Source organism: Somniosus microcephalus, chromosome 8, assembly GCF_052327205.1.
Source record: "Somniosus microcephalus isolate GS21.2 chromosome 8, FLI_Smic_1.0, whole genome shotgun sequence".
Classification (NCBI taxonomy): Eukaryota; Metazoa; Chordata; class Chondrichthyes; order Squaliformes; family Somniosidae; genus Somniosus; species Somniosus microcephalus.
In genome coordinates this window covers 73,683,733-73,708,974 of record NC_140994.1, presented here as the reverse complement: position 1 = coordinate 73,708,974, position 25,242 = coordinate 73,683,733, and the positions used below count along the sequence as shown (strand labels likewise).

General features: G+C 48.9%; 1 protein-coding gene across 2 annotated transcripts in view; it reads right to left on the bottom strand.

Annotated features, from left to right (window-relative positions):
• prkg1b (protein kinase cGMP-dependent 1b) overlaps positions 1 to 25,242 on the bottom strand; it is a 1,090,349-nt gene that overhangs the window by 173,790 nt on the left and 891,317 nt on the right. For both annotated transcript variants that reach the window (XM_085994888.1, XM_085994889.1), the window contains exon 8: positions 9,316 to 9,381. In XM_085994888.1, the coding sequence (XP_085851014.1) occupies positions 9,316 to 9,381 (66 nt within the window). The remainder of the gene's footprint in view (positions 1 to 9,315; positions 9,382 to 25,242) is intronic.

Genomic DNA, 25,242 nt, shown 5'->3' with positions numbered 1-25,242 from the left:
CCAAAATAAAGCAGTGCAATCCTAAAGTAGTTCTCTTAAAGGTGGACGGTTACATACACTACAGAAGCAAATAAACAAATTGATATAATTTATATACAGACAGCAAATGTGAATATTGAAAACCAGAACCTTTTGAAAACAAACAGTGGCACTAGCATAGCTGGTCAGATGGCAGTTGGCGAGGATTGTGTAGTGATGCACTGCTCTATGGAGTGGTAGGACCTTCATTCACTGATGTGATTCCCATTCCATCGAGTTCCCAAACTCATTGAGGTTGTAAGATTCGCCAAGGGGAAGCCAGGAGATTCAATATGGAGAAAAAATAATCTACTCTTAAGCCACAGGCTATAGAGCAGAACACCAAAAATCAGGTCCCAGACCAGCACAGAGCAGAACAACAGGTTACAGACCAGCACATTATTGAGGGAGTGCTGCACTGTTGGAGGTGCCGTCTTTCGGATGAGACGTTAAACTGAGGCCTCTCTCGGGTGGATGTAAAAGATCCTATGGCACTATTTCGAAGAAGAGCAGGGGATTTATCCCCGGTGTCCTGGCCAATATTTATCCCTCAATCAACATCACTAACAAATGATCTGGTAATTATCACATTGCTGTTTGTGGGATCTTGCTGTGTGCAAATTGGCTGCCGTGTATCCTACATTACAACAGTGACTACACTTGAAAAAGTACTTCATTGGCTGTAAAGTGCTTTGGGATGTCCAGTGTGTAATGTATGTACCTTCAAGGGGAGAACTACTTTTTACAGCTCCTGTATACTGTAGTACTGGCAGTGACCACACCTGTATATAAACCCTGAGTAGGGATCTGCATAGTTAGTTCTAGAGTAACCCTCATTCAGTAAACACCTGTTGATCGTTCCCTGCAGTCTCTTGTCTAATTATTGAAGGACATAACATCAAGATACACGGATCTAACATTGGCGATGAGAAGATTCAAACCTACCTGCAACTCTGCATCACCTCCCAGGGATTCGCTCCTGGAGAACAGTGGAAGAAGGCCGAGTCCAGAAGCACGGGCGTCGACCACGGGAAACCCCCCAGTCATCCAGCGGAGATTTGAGCATCGCAGGGGAGGCTGTCGAGAGCCAGGCTTGGCTCTCCAGTCATGGTGGTCCAGCAAAACGGGCTGGCAACAGGTACTGCGCAGACCCTTCCCGGACAGCGGCGGCTAGAGCCGACCGACGGCACAGAAAAAGGCCAAGTAGCGTCGACAGGGGAGAGAGAGAGGGTAGAGCGCACAGGGCGCAGCCGGTGTTCAGGACCGAGCGGCGTCAACGGGGGAGAGAGACAAGAGAGAGCAGAGTGCAGCCGGTGTTCAAGGACCGAGCAGCGTCAATGGGGGAGAAAGGCACGCAGGAAAACGCGCAGAGCACAGCCGGTGTTCAAGGGCTGAGCAGCGTCAGCGGGGAAGAAAGGAAAGCGCGGGAGACGCCATTTTGAGCCGCAGCGGGGAAGAAGGAAGAGCGCGGGAGATGCCATTTTGAGCCAGTCTAACCACACCCAGGGATGCCGAAGAGTGGCAGTGTCACAGCGTTCGACAATGAAGTCGAAGATTGGACGACATATGTCGAACGCATAGAAGTGTACTGCAAGGCAAATGAAGTGCCAGATGACAGGAAAGCGCTGGTATTGTTGAATTCAATGGGTGCAAAAATGTATGGCTTACTGTGAAACCTAGTAACCCCAGAGAAGCCAGTAGAAAAGGATTTTGAAAACATAGTGTCAATCCTACAGGACCACTTAAACCCCACACCGCTCCTGATAGCAGAAAGATTTAAGTTTCACAAGAGGAACCAGCATAAAGATGAAAGTAATGCTGAGTATTTAATGGAACTGCGCAAGCTATCGAAACACTGCCAGTTTGGAACGGGACTAGCAGATACTTTAAGGGACAAGTTTGTGTGTGGGCTTCAAAGTGAAGGAACCCAGAAACGGCTTCTATCAGAAAAGGATCTTACGCCGGACACGGCTTTCAGCATGGCAGTATCACACGAAGCAGCAGCACGGGGCGCCGCAGAGATACAACGGAGACCGCAAGAATATGGCACAAATGAAATGTCATACGGAACAGCGAAGTGCTATCGCTGCGGCAGAACAACACACGACCATAAGGATTGCTGGTTCAAGGACAAAGTGTGCAGACAGTGTGGAAAAGTAGGACACATAGCAAGAGTCTGCAGGTCGGGAAAGAAAACCAGCAGCAAGAAATCTCCACAGGAGAAGTACAAGAAGGTACATAAGGTGACGGAGAGTAGTTCAGACGAACAGAAAAGTGATACAGACTCCGGAAGCAAGGAGCTGGGTTGTCTGAAACTACATAATGTGATCAAAATGGAGGATCACCAAACTATCTGGGTCATGCTCAAGATAGCAGGAGTCCAAGTGAAAATGGAATTGGACACAGGATCAGCTCTAACAGTCATAAACCGAAGGGAGTACAAGCGGCTATTCTCACATATACCCTTGAGAGATACAAAGATTGTCTTGAAGGCGTACACGGGGCAAAAAGTCTACCCCAAAGGAAAGATAAGGGTGAACGTTATATACAACGGCAAGGAAACACCAAAAATGGACCTATATGTATTGCCAGATGGAGGACCACCACTACTAGGATGGGAATGGATCCGGAAGATACAGCTAGATTGGCATTCCATACAAGCACTGACTGTAGATGCCAAAAAGGATGACGACGTCACACCTGGATGACTGTCAAAAATGCTAACTGACGCATAAGAAGTGTTCCAGCAGGGACTCGGAACACTAAAAGGCATAACAGCGACGATCAAAATAGAGGAAAATGCAAGCCCAAAGTTTTTTAAGGCCAGACCGGTACCTTATGTGATCCGCCCAGCTGTCGAAGCAGAGCTGGAAGGTTTGGAACGTTCAGGAGTACTGTCCAAAGTGGACTGGAGCGAGTGGGCTACACCCATCGTTCCTGTAATGAAGAGGTCGTTGAGTAATACGCCTGGGGAACCAAAGAAGGTTCGCATCTGTGGGGACTTTAAGCTGACAGTGAACCCAGTCCTTCACACTGTACAATATCCGCTTCTGCGGATTGAAGATATTTTCGCCTCGCTATCTGGAGGGAAACGCTTCACTAAGATTGATCTGGCCCAGGCGTACCTACAAATGGAGGTAGAAGAAGCCTCGAAACAGTACCTCACGATCAACACTCATAAAGGTCTCTACCAATACAACCGGCTGGTGTTCGGGGTAGTATCAGCTCCGGCTATTTGGCAAAGGGCAATGGATCAAGTCCTGCAAGGGATTCCAGGGACCCAGTGTTATTTGGACGACATCCTGGTCACAGGCGAAAATGACAGTGATCACCTCGCCAACCTGGAGCAGGTGCTCACTAGATTGAAGGATATGGGCTCCTAGATAATCGCCACAAATGCGAGTTTTTCCAGAAGCAGATCTCGTATTGTGGCCACATTATTGATAAAGAGGGGTTACATAAGTCCCCTGAAAAGATTGAGGCAGTAGTCAAGGCTCCAGCACCGGAAAATGTGTCACAACTGAGGTCGTTCCTCGGGCTGGTGAACTACTACCATAAGTTCTTGCCGAATTTGTCTACAGTACTACACCCACTGAACACCTTACTGCAAACGGGGGTACCATGGAAGTGGAATGATGAATGTAAACAAGCTTTCCAGAAGTGCAAAGAATTGATCACATCAAAAGAGGTATTGGCTCATTTCAACCCAGCACTACCAATTCGGTTGGCGTGTGATGCATCACCCTATGGCATTGGAGCGGTGCTGTCGCACAAATTCCCGGACGGCTCGGAGAGGCCAGTAGCCTTTGCGTCTCGGTCACTAACCTCAGCCGAGCGTAACTACGCCCAGATTGACAGGAAGGCCCTCAGCCTAGTGTGGGGAGTGAAAAAGTTCAACCACTATCTGCACGGGCAGAAGTTCACCTTGCTGACTGACCACCAACCACTTGTCTCCATCTTTAATCCAAAGAAGGGCGTTCCGGTGATGACTGCGTAACGGCTACAAAGATGGTCCCTTTTTCTAGGGGCGCACCAATATGAAATCGAGTATAAGGGCACGAAACAGCATGGAAACGCTGATGGGCTATCACGCCTGCCACTGCCTACTGCAGAGGAAGCACCAGCAGTGGATCCTGTTGAAATATTTCATTCGACTATAATTGAATGCTTGCCAGTAACTAACGCTGGTTTAGAGAAGGAGACCCGAAATGACCCGACACTGTCTCGGGTATATGATTTGACGGTGAAGGGATGGCCAGCACATGGCGACTCACTGTTGCCAGCATTCTCATCCAGAAGAGAACAGCTGTCAGTATGCCAGGGGACCTAGATGTGTGGATCCCGAGTGGTAATTCCACCCACGTTAAGGGAGAGAGTGCTCAATGAGCTTCACGAAGGTCATCTGGGAGGGGTGAAAATGAAAAGCCTTGCTAGGGCTTATGTGTGGTGGCCGGGGATCGATCAGCAAATCGAGGACCTGACAAAAAGCTGCTCAGGATGCCAGAAGGTCCAAAATGCACCACCACATGCCCCTCTACACCCATGGGAGTGGCCCTCATCTCCATGGCAACGGGTGCATATTGATTTTGCTGGTCCATTCATGGACTCAATGTTTTTAATAGCCGTGGATGCGCACTCGAAATGGCCTGAGGTGATCAAAATGTCCTCCACCACCACGGAGAAAGCTATTGCAGTCCTACGGACCATTTTTGCCAGGAACGGCTTGCCAGAGCAGATTTGCTCTGATAACGGACCACAGTTTGTGTGCGAAGAGTTTCGAAGATTTATGAAAAGGAATGGGTAAGGCATTACACATCTGCCCCGTATCATCCAGCCACAAATGGATTGGCTGAGAGGTTCGTACAAACCTTTAAAAAAGCAGTAAATGCCATGTGCGATGACGACATTCCACTGCAGCATAAGGTGGACAATTTCCTGTTAGCCTACAGAAATGCGACACATGCAGTCACCAACCAGACCCAGGCCATGATGTTCTTTAACCGAAGGTTGAGATCTCGTCTGGATTTGCTCAGACCAAATGTACGAAGAGATGTTGAGAATAAGCAATTCCAGCACATCAATGAGAAGCCGACAAGGAGCTTCAATGTAGGGCAACCAGTCTTGGCCCGCGACTACCGAACAGAGAAATGGCAACCAGGAACGATATGCACACGGCAGGGGCCACTAATGTATACAGTGGATGTTGGGGAGAACATTGTGAGACGCCATGTTGACCAGATCCTAGAGTCACAGGAACGAGTCAACCCCATGTCTCGCGCATACGTACCTGGTGATGAACCCGACGTACAGGTAGCATCTACCCCAAAAACAGTAGCATCGGAAGCGGATGAACCAACCGACGACAGGGGGCCAGAATCGCCTCCGCACCAAGAGCAAGACACTCGGGAAAGGCGCTATCCAGAAAGGATCAGGCAGCCTCCCCAAAGACTGAATTTATAAATAGGCTATTTTGAGTTAATGTTGCATGTTAAAAGTGTTAATTGTAATTAGTTTGATATTTAATTGTTAAATGAGTGTTATGGTACTGTTAATCTAAAAGGGGAGGAATTGTAATGTATGTACCTTTAAGGGGAGAACTACTTTTTACAGCTCCTGTATACTGTAGTACTGGCAGTGACCACACCTGTATATAAACCCTGAGTAGGGATCTGTGCAGTTAGTTCTAGAGTAACCCTCATTCAGTAAACACCTGTTGATCGTTCCCTGCAGTCTCTTGTCTAATTATTGAAGGACATAACATCAAGATACACGGATCTAACACAGTGGTCATGAAAGATGTTATATAAATGCAAGTCTTTTTTTCCACAGAGCAGAACAAGAGGTTCCAGATCAGCACAGCAGAGATCCCGGGAGTAGCAGATCTGTCTGCCTCTGCGATCGGGGGAACTTGAATTTGGGGGACATTTATTTTACTTGAAGCTGACATTCTCCAGATTAGCAGTGACAGTGAGATGTTAAATGACATACTTGTGGCTGCTTGAGGTGGTGTCACTGGGCTGTAAGCTTATTCTGCATTTCAGTCTGTCACATTACTTCCGAGACACAAAGGGTAGGTTTTTGGATGAATCCAAGCTTTACAAATTTTGGGTGTACTGTAGATTTTGTCTCGGGTATAATGGTGCTGGTTGCTCCCACAAATAGTCTGACTATCTTATGTTTAAGGGTGTTGTCCAATATCTAATTATATGATTGCATGACCCAGGGGTGTAACAATAGGTTTCCCTTGTGATCTGAACTTTACGTTGTGCTTTTCACAAGTGTGCTTCTCCAATCTTTTCAAAGGCAGACTGAGAAATGCTTGGTAAGGTGAGGCCAGTTGCGAATGATTGAGCAACTTTATTTCAGTGACAGCAAGCAAATATAGAGTAACAGTCAAAGCACTTAGTTAGCTTACTCTCACTTCTGCCCTCGAGAACAGGGGTTTAAATGAACCACGTGCTCTATCCCTTTCGTGGCCTGACTTACTTGTTTTTGGCATTACATTTCTTTCAAACTACTTCTAACTGCAAAAACTGATCTCCTGTACTTTATTAAACATCCAGTTCCAGGACGCAGGCCTCAGGCCTACACCTTACAATCTCTTGTCTTGTGAAAGCTGACTGCCCAAGTATCCCGATGTCCCATTTGTGGCTTGTGACGTTGACTTTTCCTCTGGTAATGATTCACTAGTAAATGTCTCACTTCATTAGGGTGTCAAGGCCTTGAAGAGGGTGCAGAGAAGATTTACTAGAATGCGACTGGGGATGAGGGACTTCAGTTAGAGACTAGAGATGCTGGGATTGTGCTCCTTAGAGCAGAGAAGGTTAGAGGGAGATTTAATTGAGCTGTTTAAAATTATAAAGGGGTTTGATTGAGTAGATACAGAGAAACTGTTTACATTGGCAGGAGGGTTGGTAGCCAGAGGGCACAGATTTAATTAAGATAGTTGGCAAAAGAACCAGGTGGAAGCGAGTTATGATCTCGAATGCACTAACTGAAAGGGTGGTGGAAGCAGATTCAATACAGGTAGACTATCCTTTATCCAAAAACCTCGGGACCAGCCGTGTTTTGGTTTTCGGAGAATTTTGGATTTCGGAAGGTGGGTCGGCGGGGGTCCGCGGGGGGATCGGTGGGGGGTCGTGCGCACGACCCCCCGCCGACCCCGACCCCCTCGCCGACCCCCCCCGCCGGCCCCGACCCCCGCCGACCCCCCCGCCGACCCCCGCCGGCCCCGACCCCCGCCGACCCCCCCGCGGACCCCCGCCGGCCCCGACCCCCGCCGACCCCCCCGCGGACCCCCGCCGGCGCCGACCCCCCCGCGGACCCCCGCCGACCCCGACCCCCGCCGACTTACGGTCGGGGTCGGCGGGGGTGTCGGCGGGGGTCGGGGCCGGCGGGGGTCCGCGGGGGGGTCGGGGCCGGTGGGGGTCCGCGGGGGGGTCCGCGGTGGTCGGGGCCGGCGGGGGTCCGCAGGGGGGTCGGCGGGGGGGTCCGCGGGGGGTCTTGCGCACGACTTACGCTGGACTTACGCTGAACGAAAAAACCTTCAGTTTTTAGAGGGTTTCGGTTTTCGGAAGTTCGGATAAAGGGTAGTCTACCTGTAGTAACTTTCAAAAGGGAATTGGATCTATACTTGAAAAGGAAAAAAAACTGCAGTGCTGTGGGGAAAGAGCAGGAGAATGGGACTAATTGGACAGCTCTTTCAAAGAGCCATCACAGGCACGGTAGGCCGAATGGTCTCCTTCTGTGCTGCATGATTCTATGATCTACTTCCCCCTTGGAGTGTGAATTGAAAGAGGTCATCTCCTAACATTCTCAAGATGAATGGGGGTCATCCTGGTTAATGAGCCTAGGATGAGGTCATTGACCCTTCATTGTACCCGTTGTGGTTTCCACAAGCCAGCTCATCCGACTTCAATACATGCATTGACTGCTTGCTACCTGTGGTTTTGTTTTAAACCTGTCGGAATTCACTTTGTTTTAACACATAACATCTAAACATAACACAATCACAAAATCAGTTCTGTGAAGAAAGAAATGATCAAAAACACCAAAATGTGACAACAAAAAAACTATTAAATACATTTCTTGGACTAGATTTAACTATTCACTGTTGAATTGTAACTCACAAGTCAAATTTGACATCGTTATGCTAAGATTGTGTTGCTCAAATTGAAATTTTAAATTAATTTTTTCCCTCCCAACAATCCTTCCCTGAAGGATGCAGTTCCATGAATGTCAGGCGCCTTCTAGTACCTCATTCATATACCCATTTCTTTTCATGCTTGAGTCTCGACAAATCAATTTTGGCAAGCTATTCAATCATGGGGTACTTCACAGCCAAGCCCAATCCAATCTTCAAACAACATTTGCGCACATACTTCCAGCAGGTGCCAATGGTGATTGGGGTGGGGGGAGGGCGGGTGGGGGAGGGATAAACCCTGGATACAGTTTCCTTTCCTAACTAAGAGGGCATGGAGGTCAGTTGCAGCGCCCCCTTCCCACCACCCCGCCCACAGGTTAACTCAGCAGAAACCAGCGATTTACCTGGAATCTTCCTGGACTGCCTACCTCAGCTACTCACTGGATAAACTCACTGAGCCACCAGCAGAGCAAAGTCCACAGATATGTAAAGAGTTTCACAAAGAGAGAAGACCTGGTGTATAAAACGTGTGCCGTGTAAATACAGAACCGATTTGCTAATATGATAAGTTAATGTAACGATATTTCCCATTCTTTTGTCATTTATAATTACTTCATTGGAGTGGCAAATCTCATTCTATATGGGAAGTAAAATGCTAATATTTGCTAATGAACGACTTACAGCAACAAACTGTTCAGCAAGTCCATAAAATCTTTATTTTGTAAATAATTTAAGTGTAGTTGTTACAATTATTCATGAGCAATGTTCCTAGGAAGATCAAGATGGACAGAACTACAAACTCCAAGATGTCCATCTGCCAGCCACACTAGGGGTAGATCTTTACCACCTGAGTGGTAATCTGGCAGGGCAGGTGGCACACCCGTTATAGAACCCGCCTGATTTTCATCCCAGTAACAATTGCCCTCTATCGCTGCATTCTCCTGCTCTACCTGGCGAGGGGCATCCTGGGTCCAGTCAATGCCGCCCGCTATAAAAGCTACCTTTGCGCATGTTTGCATCATTTGGGAGTTCCATATGATCTTATAGGTGAGACAATCCATCGAGACATTACCATGTAGCCCTAAGTGGTCTTATATGGACCATGATTTACCCAGAGAGGTAGACGTGAAAGTGATAAGATTCGTTTTACTTACTCTCTGTCAATCACTAGGCAGGTCACTGTTTCAGCCGCGATAACATTGGCTGTCCGCACATCCTCTCTGTAAAAGGAATGAGAAGAAGAATATAAATTAAGGCAGCACACATCATCTAGACTTGTGGGGTAGCTTCAAACTTCGGCAGTGGCGGGAAACCTGGCAGATATTGGATCAGCCGCACATTATACAACCCGTTATACGGAAAGAATATCAGGCAGTGCATTCACTGGTAACAACGAGGGAGGCCAATGTCAGAGTGTCAGACCCACAGCTGGTGAACATCCCCGAGTGAATGACAATAGTCCTTTACCGCTAAGATGATATATCACATTAACAGGGAACTGCTGGTTCAACCTTGAGCAGGATTTTAACTTGTGTGTGGCATTTTCCTGTTTCTGTTTGTAGTAATAAAGTAACCCTATTTTTGATCAGCAGACATGAAATGTTGATCACAAGGCCAGGGAAATGTAAGAATAAAATGCAGTTGAGGAAACAAATATTGACAGTCAACTGCACTCAGCTGAGTGAGCAGTCAGTGAAAGATCCAGAGCCATTTTTCTATTTACATTTGCTAGGGGCAATTTTAGCCCTGCCTGCCCAGCAGAAAACAGATGGGCGTGCAGTTAAAATCGGTCGTGGGACTTACCCGCCAAGGTCCCGCTGTCTTCCCGCTGGTTCTGATTTTAACCTGCTTTTCTGAGCAGGCGAGCGGGACACCCGCCAGAAACTGGCGGGGTTATTCTTCAAATATGCAGATCAGGATCCGATGACGTCGTCGGGCCAAGTCTGCTATTTTAACCAGAGGCCTGCGTGGGGAAGCCGTTCTGGACTTCCGGTCAGGCCAACCTGGCTGGAAGAGGCCCACCGGGGCTAGAAGAGGCCCGCTGGGGTGAGTGGTTTCATTATTTTTTTTTACTTTCCTTGTGGGGCCAGGAGGAGCAGGAGTGCATCCCCCGATTGCGAGGCCCTCCCAAACTCTGTCCCAACCACTTACCCGAGTACCAGGGACCGTTTCCTGCCACCCGACATTCCGCCCCTACCTGCCGGTCAGCTGCCGCTTTCCACTTGTTCTGGGCGGGAGACTGACGGGGGCCGACGCTGATGAGGCCCAGGAGTTAAAATCTAACGCTGTCAATTCGGGACAGTTTGCCTAGCAACTGAATCATTTTACTTGTAAATTTGTGTTTTTCATATTATATTTCATGCTTATATTTACTGTGAATGGACATTAGCGTGCCAAGTCTGGTTGGACGTATTCCTGGCGGTTTCATCGCGTTACCTCGTGCCTCTAACCGCCCCGCCCTCACACTTCCACCAGCGATCATCTAAAACGTCCATCGACATTGCGAGGGGAATTGAATACAAAAGTAGGGATATTATGCTTCAGTTATACAGGGCATTGGTGAGACCACATCTGGAGTACTGTGTACAGTATTGGTCTCCTTATTTAAGGAAGGATGTAAATGCGTTGGAAGCAGTTCAGAGAAGGTTTACAAGACTAATACCGGGAATGGACGGGTTGTCTCATGAGGAAAGGTTAGACAGGCTAGGCTTGTATCCGCTGGAATTTCGAAGAATAAGAGGTGACTTGATTGAAACATATAAGATCCCGAGGGGTCTAGACAGGGTGGATGTGGAGAGGATGTTTCCTCTTGTGGGAGAATCTAGAATGAGGGGTCATTGTTTAAAAATAAGGGGTGGCCCATTTAAGACAGAGATGAGGAGAAATTTTTTCTCACAGAGGGGCGTGAGTCTTTGGAACTCTCTTCCTCAGAGGGCGGTGGAAGCAGAGTCTTTGAATATTTTTACGGCAGAGGTAGATAGATTCTTGGTAAGCAAGAGGGTGAAAAGTTATCAGGGGTAGGCGGGAATGTGGAGTAATCAGATCAGCCATGATCTTATTGAATGGCGGAGCAGGCTCGAGGGACCAAGTGGCCTACTCCTGCTCCTAATTCGTATGTTCGTATGTTCATATGTTCATTACCTGATTGGATAATTCTTGACTGTGTCCAACCCTTTTTTTTCCAATCTCCCAATATTTTTTATAACTAACAAATGAAAGAAAATGAAAAAAAACCCTGAAATTTTTAACTAATCTATGAGTTTTCTCCCGGGTTTACAAAGCAGTGACCTGGGGATAAATCTTTAATTTCTGGAGACTCCAGGGCAATCCTGGAGGGTTGGCAACCCTATTAGACACTTTGGCATAAATTGCTAAAGATTCCACTAACTTTGCACGTTATGAAAACACACCCAATTAAAGCTACAATATAAAACCGTTTGAAAAATAATGACAGTCAAAAGCACACAAGAAATCCTTTAGCATATAACTGCCTGCATTTTCCCACATGCCCTCCTCATGAGCACCGCTCCCTGCTTAGTACACGGAATAGGCCCTAATAGTCCAAATGTGGCCATAGCTGGGTTTTGTAAAAGGCTAGAATAATGGCCCAGATTTTGTTGTCAAAAGAAAGATGATGCCAATGGCGCTCACCGTTATCTAAGCGTAAATGGTACAGCAACTTCAGGCGAGGGGCAAATGTGCAGCTAACTCCCAATACCCAAAAGTCTCTGTCCGAGTTGTGCTGCTCCGCCGTTAGCTTTGTGAAAACGGTATCTCGCTGTCTGGCTCACCATCGACATGCACTGAATGTCGTGGAGTTGCTGTAGTTGCGCGGTAGGTACGAACTAAACTCGCCACAGAAAGATAAGTCTTGTCATTTCAAGTGTCAAAACTCTTTTAACGACGTGGCAACAATGTTAAAAACTGCCAAACAATCTCTGTGCCACTGAAAATTAACTATTACAAGCATGGAGTCTCATTCCTTCAGCTATTAATTGTTGATGGAGATTTTTTAAATGGTCAAATTTAAAATTTTTACTTTTTTTTATTTTTCTTTTCTTCTCTATGTTTTATCTCTCTCTTAATCCAATCTTTCTTTCCCTCTCTTGGGCTGGATTTTGCAGGGTGTCGGCGCGATCGGTGGAGGGTTAGGTGGGAAAGTGGTTTTTTCCCCCAGCTAGTCGGGTCTCCGTTGTGAACCCACCCAAATGTCTGGTCTGTCAGCACTGAACAGACCCGACACGCAGCGGCGGGGGAGGCAGTTAAAATCATTAGTGGCTTGTCTACAGCCACTTATCAATGGTTATTTCATAGCTTTTTGGATTTGACAGGTTGCCCACCGGTTTCGCATTGTGCCGAGGCCTCGTCTGTGAAGCTGAAGCGGGAGGTCAGTGGTTATTGAATCAGCTGGTGAGTAGACAGCTTCAAATGTCAAGTCAAAGCTCCCAGCTGATCGAGGTATGTTCCCTTAACCACTCGCTTCTCTAAACTGCATTTCCACTACAGATTCAGAATGCTGCAAGTCTTTACACAAGACTCCATCCAGTCTGGCCTCATTACTTCTCCCACCATTGACAGATCGTTTCTGTCATCTCTACTTCACCTGCCATCTATTCCCAGCATGGGTGCACTTTAAACTGTCTCACCTTGGTCCTCGGAATCCCACCATGATCAGCCCCAACACCAACAGCACCAACCTTCTCTGCAATCAACTGACGCTGCACAGGACACAGGGCATCAGCACCCGACCACATTGCTGCCCGGGATGCCAGGGATGGCCTCACCATAGCCATAGAAACATAGAAGATAGGAGCAGGAGTAGGCCATTCGGCCCCTCGAGCCCGCTCCATCATTCAATGAGATCATGGCTGATCATCCAAATTCAGTACCCTGTCCCTGCCTTCTCCCCATATCCCTTGATCCCTTTAGCCTTAAGAAATATATCCAACTCCTTCTTGAATATATTTAATGAAGTGGCCTCCACCACCCTCTGTGGCAGAGAATTCCACAGGTTCACCACTCTCTGGGTGAAGAAATTCCTCCGCATCTCAGTCCTAAATGGCTTACTCCTTATCCTTAGACTATGACCCCTGGTTCTGGACTCCCCGGCCATCAGAAACATCCTTCCTGCGTCTAGTCTGTCCAGGCCTGACAGAATTTTATAGGTTTCGATGAGATCCCCTCTCAATCTTCTAAACTCCAGTGTGTATAAGCCCAATCGACACAATCTCTCCTCATACGTCATTCCTGCCATCCCAGGTATCAGCCTGGTGAATCTTCGCTGCACTCCTTCCATGGCAAGAATGTCCTTCCTCAGATAAGGCAACCAAAACTGCACACAATACTCAAGGTGCGGTCTCACCAAGGCCCTGTACAACTGCAGCAAGACATCCTTGTTCCTGTACTCAAATCCTCTTGCTATGAAGGCCAACATACCATTTGCCTTCTTAACCACCTGCTGCACCTGCATGCTTACCTTCAGCGACTGGTGCACAAGAACACCCAGGTCTCTTTGCACTTCCCCTTCTCCCAATCTATTGCCATTCAAATAATAATCTGCCTTCCTGTTTTTGCCACCAATGTGGATAACCTTACATTTATCCACATTATAGTGCATTTGCCATGTTTCTGCTCAATCCCCCAACCTGTCCAAATCGTACTGGAGTTTCACGACATCCTCCTCACAGCATACCCTCCCACCCAGCTTTGTGTCATCTGCAAATTTGGAGATATTACATCCAATTCCCTCGTCCAGATCATTAATATATATTGTGAACAGCTGGGGTCCTAGGACCGATCCTTGCGGTACCCCACTAGTCACTGCCTGCCACTCGGAAAACGACCCCTTTATTCCAACTCTTTGCTTTCTATCTGCCAACCAGTTCTCTATCCAAGTCAATACCTTGCCCCCCAAACCCATGTGCCTTAATTTTGCACGCTAATCTCTTATGCGGGACCTTACCGAAAGCCTTCTGAAAGTTCAAATACACCACATCCACTGGTTCTCCCTTATCTATTTTTCCAGTTACATCCTCAAAAAATTCCAGTAGATTAGTCAAGCACGATTTACCTTTTGTAAATCCATGTTGACTTTGTCCGATCCTGTCACTGCTTTCCAAGTGCTCTGCTATTACATCTTTTATAATGGAATCTAGCATTTTCCCCACTACTGATGTCAGGCTTACCGGTCTATAATTCCTCACTTTTTCTCTACTACCTTTTTTGAATAGTGGGGTAACATTAGCTACCCTCCAATCCATGGGTACTGTTCCAGAGTCTATCGAGTTCTGGAAGATGACCAGCAATGCATCTACTATTTCGAGGACCACTTCCTTAAGTACCCTAGGATGTAGATTATCAGGCCCTGGGGATTTATTGGCCTTCAATCCTGTCAACTTCCCCAACACCATTTCCCTACAAATACTGATTTCTTTCAGTTCCTCCCTCTCATTAGTCCCTATGTTCCCCGACATTTCTGGGAGGTTATTTGTGTCCTCCTTTGTGAAGACAGAACCAAAATATGCATTTAATTGGTCTGTCATTTCTTTGTTCCCCATTATAAATTCCCCTGAGTCTGACTGTAAGTGACCTACGCTTGACTTCACCAATCTTTTTCTCTTCACATATCTATAAAAGCTTTTACAGTCAGTTTTTATGTACCCTGCAAGCTTACTTTCATAATCTATTTTCCCCCTCTTAATTAATCCCTTTGTCCTCCTTTGCTGAATCCTAAACTGCTTCCAATCCTCAGGTTTGCTGCTTTTTTTGGCCAATTTATATGTCCTCTCTTTGGATCTTATGTTATCCCTAATTTCCCTTGTTAGCCACGGTTGAGTCACGTTTTTTGATTTATTTTTATGCCAAACTGGGATAAACAAAATCTGTAGTGCATCCATGCGATCTTTGAATGTTTGCCATTGCCTATCCACCATCAACCCTTTGAGTGACATTACCCAATCAATCCTACCCAACTCGCGTCTCATACCATCATAGTTCCCTTTATTTAAATTCAGGACCTTAGACTCTGATTCAACTACTTCGCTCTCCAGCTTAATGAAGAATTCTATCATATTATGATCGCTCCGACCCACGGGGCCTCGCACAACAAGATTGCTAATTAATCCTTTCTCATTGCATAATACCCAGTCTAAGATGGCCTGATCCCTAGTTGGTTCCTCGACATATTGGTCCAGGAAACCATCCCTTAAACACTCCAGGAATTCCTCCTCCACAGTATTGTTACTAATTTGGTTAGCCCAATCTATATGTCGATTAAAGTCACCCATGATGACTGCTGTGCCCTTATTGCACGCTGTTGTATGAACGCATTAAAGCATAGAATCAGGCAGACAGGCTTATAACTGTGATCTTCACTTTATTGTGTAAAATGGCTGACTGCCGTTTTTCCCAGGTAATTCCCATAATGCAATGCACATTACATTACCGTATTAACTGGTGTTAAACTCGCACATTACATTACCGTATTGACTGGTGTCAAACTCACAATCAATACACGACATCCCTCTTTTCCTTGGAAACAAACTTGCAGTTTACAAACAGTTGCTTACAATAACACTGCATAACTTATTTGGTTTATAAACTTTCTACAAACTTGTGTCTTACCACACAACTAAATAATTGCCAGGTTTAAACATTTAACATCACCCATGCAGTTCTCGCACAGTTTATGTTGTGACATAATCAGACAGTCTTTGGGGTTTTCTTTTAACCCTTTGAGGTCTGGCTGTATTGGGTATGTCTGACATGTTGGTGTCAGTGGGTATTGCCTGTGTCACAGTGGTATGTGTGTCAGGGTCTACTATACTGTCCTCAGTCCCTTGTGTTTCCTTCTGCTCATGGAGTGTCTCCTTTGGTCCATTGGTTCTGTATTTCTTCACAAATGTAGTGTTTCTCGAGTAGCGTGCTCTGTCTGGAGATTCTACTACTACTTGACTCCCTGTTTTACTCAAAACTTTGTGGGGTGTGGCATTAAAAGGAGTGGTGAACTTGTCCACTTTGTCCTGCCGTACCAGCACCGTGTCGCCAACTTCCACCTCCGAGTATTGTGTTCTCCGCTGTTCATCTGCGTACAGTTTGGACTTGCCTTTTTGTTCTGCGTCCCGGTCACGTACTTCCATGTCTGCACGCGACTCTGATGTCTGGCAGCTTGCCTCTCATTTACAGATTCCACATCATCAGAGCTAATATCTTTCCTAACAATTGTGTTAATCCCCTCTTTAACCAGCAATGCTACCCCACCTCCTTTTCCTTTTTGCCTATCTTTCCTGAATATTGAATACACCTGGATGTTGAGTTCCCAGCCTTGGCCCTCCTGGAGCCATGTTTCCGTAATCCCAATCAAATCATATTCGTTTACCTCTATTTGCGCAGCTAATTCATCCACCTTATTACGAATGCTCCTTGCATTAAGACACAAAGCCTTCAGGCTTGTTTTTTTAACGCTCTTAGACCTTTTAGAATTATTATTTACTGTGGCCATGTTTGTTTTAAACCCTTGATTTCTCTGATTGCCATCTATGTTTTTCTCCTTCCTGTCTTTTGCTTCTATCCTTGTTTCCCTTTCCTTTGTCTCCCTGCTCAGGTTCCCAACCCCCTGCCATTTTAGTTTAAACCCTCCCCCACGGCACTAGCAAACAGTCCCCAAGGACATCAGTCCCGGTCCTGCCCAGGTGCAGACCGTCCAGTTTGTACTGGTCCCACCTCCCCCAGAACCGGTTCCAATGTCCTAGGAATTTGAATCCCTCCCCCTTGCACCATTCCTCTACCCACGTATTCATTTGAAGTATCCTTCTATTTCTACTCTGACTAGCACGTGGCACTGGTAGCAATCCTGAGATTACTACATTTGAGGTCCTAATTTTTAATTTACCTCCTAACTCCCTATATTCAGCTTTTAGGACCTCATCCTGTTCTTTACCTATATCATTGGTACCTATATGCACCATGACAACTGGCTGTTCACCCTCGCTTTCCAAAATTTTCTGCAGCTTCTCCGAGACATCCTTGACCCTTGCAGCAGGGAGGCAACACACCATCCAGATTTACTTCACTTGATGCTGTACACCCTGGCTGGCACATGATGTGCCAGGTTGGCTCCACCCCACACCAACATCATAAAGCATAGAAACATAGAAATATAAAAAAATAGGAGCAGGAGTAGGCCATTTGGCCCTTCGAGCCTGCTCCGCCATTCAATATGATCATGGCTGATCCTCTATCTCAATACCATATTCCTGCGCTCTCCCCATACCCCTTGATGCCTTTTGTGCCTAGAAATCTATCTATCTCCTTTGTAAATATATTCAGTGTCTTGGCCTCCACAGCCTTCTGTTATAGAGAATTCCACAGGTTCACCACCCTCTGAGTGAAGAAATTTCTCCTCATCTGAGTCCTAAATGTCCTACCCCATATCCCGAGACTGTGACCCCTCGCTCTAGACCCCCCAGCCAGGGGAAACATCCTCCCTGCATCCAGTCTGTCTAGCCCTGTCAGAATTTTATACGTTTCAATGAGAACCCCTCTCGTTCTTCTAAACTCTAGTGAATACAAGCCTAGTCGACCCAACCTCTCCTCATACGACAGTCCTGCCATCCCAGGAATCAGTCTGGTGAACCTTCGCTGCACTCCCTCTATGGCAAGTATATAATTTCTTAGGTAAGGAGACCAAAACTGCACACAGTACTCCAGGTGTGGTCTCACCAAGGCCCTGTACAACTGTAGTAAGACATCCTTGCTCCTGTACTCAAATCCTCTTGCAATGAAGGCCAACATACCATTTGCCTTCCTAACTGCTTGCTGCTCCTGCATGTTTGTTTTCAGTGACTGGTGTACAAGGACACCCAGGTCCCTTTGTACATCAGCATTTCCCAATCTAGCACCATTTAAATAATACTCTACCTTTCTGTATTTCCTACCGAAGTGGATAACTTCACATTTATCCACATTAATCATAATCATAATCATAATCATAATCAACTTTATTGTCATTGTTAGTGCACAAGTGCAGTACAACGAAATGTAGGCTTGCGGCTCCCGAGAGTGTACATTTAGATTAAGACATTTAAACATTCAACATTCATTTGGCTTGTAATACATTAACATAAACATAACCATAATAAAGTGCATTGGCAGATGTGCAGGCTTTAGAGTTTATTTGTGGAGTTCAGTAGGATGACAGCCCTGGGATATACTGCATCTGCCATGTATTTGCCCACTCACTCAACTTGTCTAAATCGCCTTGAAGCCTCTTTGCATCCGCCTCACAACTTACAATCCCACCTAGTTTCGTGTCATCAGCAACCTTGGAAATATTACATTTGGTTCCCTCATCCAAACCATTGATATATATTGTGAATAGCTGGGGCCCAAGCACTGATCCCTGTGGTACCCCACTAATCACCGCCTGCCACCCCGAAAAAGACCCATTTATTCCTACTCTCTGTTTCTTGTCTGTTAACCAATTTTCAATCCGTGCCTGTACATTACCCCCTTCCGCAGAGGTCGAGTCACTTTTGGACGCCATGAGGTCCTTACTGACTGGCCAGGGGAGAGTAGCAGCCGCCATCGGTGCTCTCACCCCGTCAGCCCCATCCAACCCACAGCCGTGACTAGAGCCAGCGCAGCCTGTTTATCTGTGTTCTCTCCGATGTGATGAGTGGAAAAGACCCCTTTTGGAGATGGAGGTGGAGAAGGTGACGAGGACCTATCTGTTAGACATGGGGGCATCATGCACCGTGGTCTACTCAGCTAACCCCATCATCTCACCTCTCTCCAGCGGGGTCCCATACAGTCTATCAGGGTTCACGGGTAGGGAACAGGCTGGCTCGTTTTCCATCCCGCTCGCCATTCGGTTAGGACTGCTCCGCTCCAAGTGGACGTGTGTCCTAATGAAATGGGACGTGGTGGGTGGAAGAGGGGTCCTGGGAGCCGACTTTATCGTGGGTCACGGAATCCTAGTGGATTTGAGGAATCATTGCCTTTGGGGGGCAGGTACAGTAAAGAACGGAGAAGTCGTAGTAATCCCGGGAAAGGAAGGGAAGGGGACCCTCTTCACCATGAAGCCCAAAGAGGATTATAACCTCGGGCTCATGGTCAGTAACACCCCACCAGAGTTCCAGGCATTTGTGCAGGCCCACCTGGCCACATTTGCCACTCACAAGCACGACTGCAGGAGGGTCACAGGGTTTGAGGTCAGCGTAGATGGGGATCCCATGGCCCGACCACAGAAACAGTATAACTTCCCCAGGGAAGCAGAGCCAGACATGGAAGCAGCCATGTCCTCGTTAGTGCAGCAGGGAGTTCTGAGACCGATAGCTACCCACGTGAATTCTCCGTTATGGCCGGTCAGAAAGCCGGACAATTCCTGGAGGGCCACGGTGGACTATCGGGTGCTCAATAGCAACATCCCAGCCTGCACACCCACAGTAGCAGCAGTTGCCGACTTCATCGGGAGTATTCCAGCATCCACGACCACTTTCACGGTGCTGGATATTTCAAATGGGTTTTGGTCCATCCCTGTAAGGAGGGAGGATCAGTACAAGTTTGCCTTTACGTTTAAAGGGCAACAGTACACGTGGAACTGTTTGCCACAGGGCTTCCACAACAGCCCCAGCATTTTCCATCAGTGCATGGCCGACAGTTTGAAGGATTTTAGCCAGCCCAGACAGTTGGTTCAATATGTGGATGACCTGCTCCTGTTCACTGATTCGAAAAAGGAGCATGGCCCACTATTGGCCGAACTGCTGGAGCTGTTAGGGCAGAAGGGTTTCAAGGTAAATCCCAAGAAAGCGCAGATCGGCCAGCAGGAGGTGAAATTCCTCGGTCTGACCGTGTGCGCTGGAGAAAGGGCCATAGATAAGGCTAGGAGGGAGGCGGTACAAGAACTACCGGTCCCTAACAAAGTAACGGGAGTGAGGTCGTTTCTAGGGCTGACCGGGTACTGTAGAGACTTCATTGAGGACTAGGCAGCCATCACAGCCCCTCTGCTCCGACTCCTACACAAGGGAGTGGAGTGGCTTTGGGATGAGGGTTGCCAGGCAGCATTTGTCAGGCTCAAGAAGGACTTGCAGACCGCGCCAGTTTATGGGGCCATAGATGGGGGTAAGAGTTTTTCCTGGAGGTAACAGCCAGTGGGGACAGCCTCAGTGCTGTGCTGCTCCAAGAGCAGCACGGCCGGCTGCGGCCAGTGGTCTACTCCTCCAGGATACTCACAGATGTGGAAAGGAGCTATTCCAATTGTGAGCGGCATCTTTTGGTCACACATTGGGCTGTGAAAAGATCATTGATCTTCACAGGCACCTCTCCCATCACCCTCCTCACCCATCACACACCCACCCAGATGCTTCTGGACGGGAGGATCAAGGATGGGACAGTGAGCAGTGCCCGCATTGCCTGCTGGACCTTGCTCCTCTCATAGATGGATCTGAAGGTGAAGGTTCTCTGTGAGCCAAAGCTCGCAGCCAACCTGGTATATCCTGGTGTTCCATTGAAGGGGTTTGGGAAGTAAACATAGGTTTACGGGCTGGGATACATCCCACAGGCCGCGAAATCTATGTAGACGGTTCCAGCACGGTATCTGCTGGCTAGCGTCTCATGGGATGTGGAGTTTACAACCCAGCGGCAAACATTGCCTGGCGATTAAGCTCCCCAGCACCATGAGCGCCCAGCAAGCTGAACTGTCCGTGGTGGTGTACGTTGTTACACACCCCAAAATCTTCCCCACCCCCTACACGATTTGCTCGGACAGCATGTTTATGTACAATTTGTGTACGGAGTGCCTGGCCATCTGGTCCCACCGCGGATATACCTCCGCTGACGGGAGACCGCTCACAGTAAAACCCCTGCTGGAAAAGATCCTGGCAGCAGTGGGGGAGGAAGGGGAGGTTTTCATCCACAAGGTGAAGGCCCATTCCTCCACAGAACCCCGCGGCCAAGGCAACCAGCAGGCTGACTTGCTCGCCAAGGAGGGTGCCCGCACAGGCACTTTCTGGGACCCATTTGGGTCCAGACCCATGGCGGCAGTCAGAGGTAGGGACGGGACCCAAGGGAGTGTAGGGGTAGCGTTAGCCCCGGAACTTAAGACGGTCCAAGCCCAAGACCCCGTCCTCAAAGCAGTCCTCAGCGCTGTAGCTGAGGGAAAAGGAGTAGAAGGTCCATACGGCACAGTGACCCTCTCCGTTAAAGAGGGCGTGCTGTTCCGGGGGGAACAGTGGGTTGTGCCGCAGCAGCACTGGAGGGAATTCCTTCAACTGGCCCATGAGGGTCCAGGAGCGGGACACCCCGGGCCCGAGACCACCTGGCAACGGGTGGAACAGGCGGGATGGTGGCCGGGACTCAGGGACGATGTCCGCGAATTCTGCGCAGGCTGTCTTGTGTACGCTGCGAACGACCCTGACCCCCACAAAAGGAAGGTCCCTATTGGACACGTCAGGAGGGTAGAGGGACCATGGCAGTCGATACAAGTCGACTAGATCGGGCCCCTGCCCACCGCCCAGGGAGGCTATAAGTACTGCCTAGTCCTGATGGACGTGTTTACCAAGTGGGTAGAGGCTTTTCCCTGCAGAACTGCCACAGCTCTGGGTACTGCCAGGATCCTGGTCCGGGAAGTGTTCTCGAGGTGGGGACTACCACAGTTTGTGGAGTCCGACCAAGGGAGCCACTTCACCGGACAGGTGATGCAGAACACCCTGATGCTGCTAGGCATTGAGGGGAAATGGCATGTAGCCCACAACCCCCAGTCATCGGGGATTGTAGAACGCATGAATCGGAGCCTGAAAGAAAGGTTAAGAAAGGAAACGGTGGACTCGCCCCGTAAATGGGCCGAAGTCCTACCGTTGGTTTTGATGGAGATCCGGGCCAGCCAGTCTAAAAGCACGGGGTACTCCCCGTACGAGCTAATGACTGGCAGGGTTATGCGGACCCCCACCCATGTACTAGCCCCGGTGCTCACGGAGGGTCAGCTCAGGGAGGTGAACCGGGACAGGTTTCCCCGAAACCTCTTTGAGCACCTGAAGCAGGTCCATGAGCAGGCGGCTGGAAACATGGGAAGGCAGCATCGGAGTAACCGATTGCTGCTCGAACCCAGAAAGCACCATGAGTGGGAGATAGGAGATCAGGTTATGGTGAGGAACTATGCCCGAGTAGGTAGTTTGGAGCCATTATACATGGGGCCCTACAGTATTGTAGATAAAGCTAGCCCCATGGTATACGCCGTGAAGATGCCCCGGCATACAAAATGGTTCCATATCAACCAGTGTAAGCTGTTTACACCTGAAAGGGGAAAGCAGCCAGTTGGGGAAAGGTCTGAGGATAAAGATCCTCAGCCTGCAGCAGGAGCGAATTCACAGACTGCACAGGCAGGCGCTGTGGCTTGCTTGAAGGGAGGGACCATCCCGCCCATCGATTGGGACACTCGCTGTGGCTTGCTTGAAGGGAGGGACCATCCCGCCCATCGATTGGGACACTCCCCCACTCTTCTGGGATCCAGACGAGGGGGAGGGACCTGAGGGCAAAAACCCCGCCCCTAACCCAGGTGTAGAGAGGGAGGGACCTGAGGTTGAAAAACCTGCCCCGGACCCAGCCATGGGACCTGGGGGCGGAGACTTTCAGCTCGCAGCAGCAGGCTGCGAAAAGTTACCTGCCCCCAGCCCAGGTTCGGGAGGGGTCAAGCCTGTGGGAGCAGCGGTTAAAGGCCCATTGGCCAAGAAAGCCCCACCCGTCAAAGCCCCTAGAAGATCCCCACGGACGCCCCAGCCGAGAAAGCCATGGTCACCAGCCCTCCAGTTACCAAGGGCCGCCCCTCGAGTCAGGGAGAGGTCCAAGGACACAGGTCCTCAGCCAGCAGCCACGGGCTGCGAGGGACCAACAGTGAAGGACGGTGCGGTCACGCCGGGGGAGGCAGTGAGCCGCAGTCCACCCAGGGATTAGCCTGGCCGCCCGGAGACGGGCAGCGGATGTATATAGTTTTAATTTAAGTTTTAAGTTAAGTAAAGTGTAATTATTTAGCTTAAGTTTGGGTGTTTTTGATTTAAGTTAAATAAGGTGATGGGTAGTTTTAAGTTAAGTAGTCTGTTAAGAGTGTATATTTGGGTCGAGGTCGCGGGACCCGACCATGCTTCACCAAGCCAGAGAATCTCTTGGGGACCTGGCTGCATGTTTTTACATCTTTTTGCAGAAAGACTTTCGGGATGGAAGGGATCGTGATCCTATTCGCCCTGATTGGGATGAGCACAGGGAGACGGGGCAACGTCCAAGACTCCCACATCTACGGGTGTTCGGGAGACAGAGCGCCCCTGGCGATCAATAGGAGCGGTGAACGGGATGCGGAGGAAACCGCCGTTTACTTCCACGAGGGAAGGTGGCCAGGATGGTTGGGGTCCAATTCGTCTCAGTACTCCAGCCAAACCGGATTCACGTACGGGGAGGCCTCCCTCTTGTGCCCCAGGGTACGAGTCGTTACCACAAGGGTCAGCGTCACCGTTGGAAAGCGAATATGTTTGACGTGCAAAGGACACATTCCACTGGATAGGTGGTGGTGGCTCAGGAAGTTGAGCAAGGACATGAGGAACCCCGAAGTCAAGTGGGAACGGTTGGGAAACAACACCCATCGGATGATTACCGGGACTTATGGAGGACTAAGCGTGTGTTGGGACAAGTGGTGGGAACCGGATCAAGGGATTTACATCTGTATGTGGGGGTCAGAGGCGGTCTGCCCCGCAAGCATATCCATTGTTTTCCACCGGCAGTGGCAAGACGCCGGGGATGGGATGAGGTGGGATACCTCAAAGCCAGTGTTCCTGCCTCCCTTGACCAACACCAGTTTGCCTATCGGGCAAACAGATCAACGGAGGATGCAATTGTGATGAAATATTCCATTCACCACTGCCTGTGACTGTGGTCGGTTTCAGTTTCATTTCCCTTCCCCCAGTTCCGTTTCCTCACCATTGTATTGTATATTGGAATGTGTTGTGTGTAGGGCTCCACCCATACCTGGCCCCTATGTAAGCAAGCTCAGTCTGGCCTCATATCCAGTACTGCAGCCCTCCGGATGGAAGATACCTCTCTCCACTACGTGTTACCTTCTAAGTTAATAAAAGCCTTGTTTTGTTTCGCTAACATCGAGTCTCGGAATTATTGAGGCACATCAATTTTATTAACTTATTTTTCAACACAATGGATCAACTCCTGAAACCCGAACGTTTGGATTTGGATCAGCATGCTCCGGACGCATCGGCACGCTTCGGACACTGGTTTATGTGTATGGAATTCTTCCTGGACAATTCCGCAGCCGTCAAAGATGCTACGGACGCTGCGAGTATGAAACTCGGAATTCTGCGGAATTGGGTAAGCCACCGGGTTTACCCCCTCATCCAAGACGCCGACACGTACCTGGCCGCCTGCGACATCTTAAAGGCGCATTACCAGCAGCCTACGAATGAGGTGCATGCTAGGCATCTGCTCGCTACTCGCGCACAGCGACCTGGGGAATCGGTGGAGGAGTTCCTAGGCACCCTGAAAATGCTTGGCAAAGACTGCAAGTGCCGAGATGTAAAAGCCGCAGTGTACACTGACGAGCTTGTTCACGATGCCTTTATCACAGGCCTCAGCTCCACTTACATCCGGCAAAGACTGCTGGAAAAAACGGGATTGGACCTGAAACAGGCTGCGGACACCGCGCGATCCCTGGATGTGGCCCAGAGAAACTCGGACGCCTACTCTTCAGCCCGCGCCGTCCACGCCGCCACGTGTGCACAAAGGGCGCCGCCATCTTGGAAGGCATCTTCCCCGCCCGGCAGCCCGACACCGTCGGGGCCCCGCTCTCCCCCCAGAAGCCCTACGACAGCCGCGACGCGTCGGGGACCCAACTGCTACTTCTGCGGGCAGCCAAAGCACACCAGAAACCTGTGCCCGGCGAAAGGCACCACCTGCTTTAAGTGCGGTAAGAAGGGGCACTTCGGGAAGGTGTGCAGAGGGAACCCCGCCGGAAAACCAACCGCCGGAAAACCCGCCACCGCCGCGTGCGCGCCGTGGGAGTGGCCATCTTGGACGCCATCTTGCCCGAC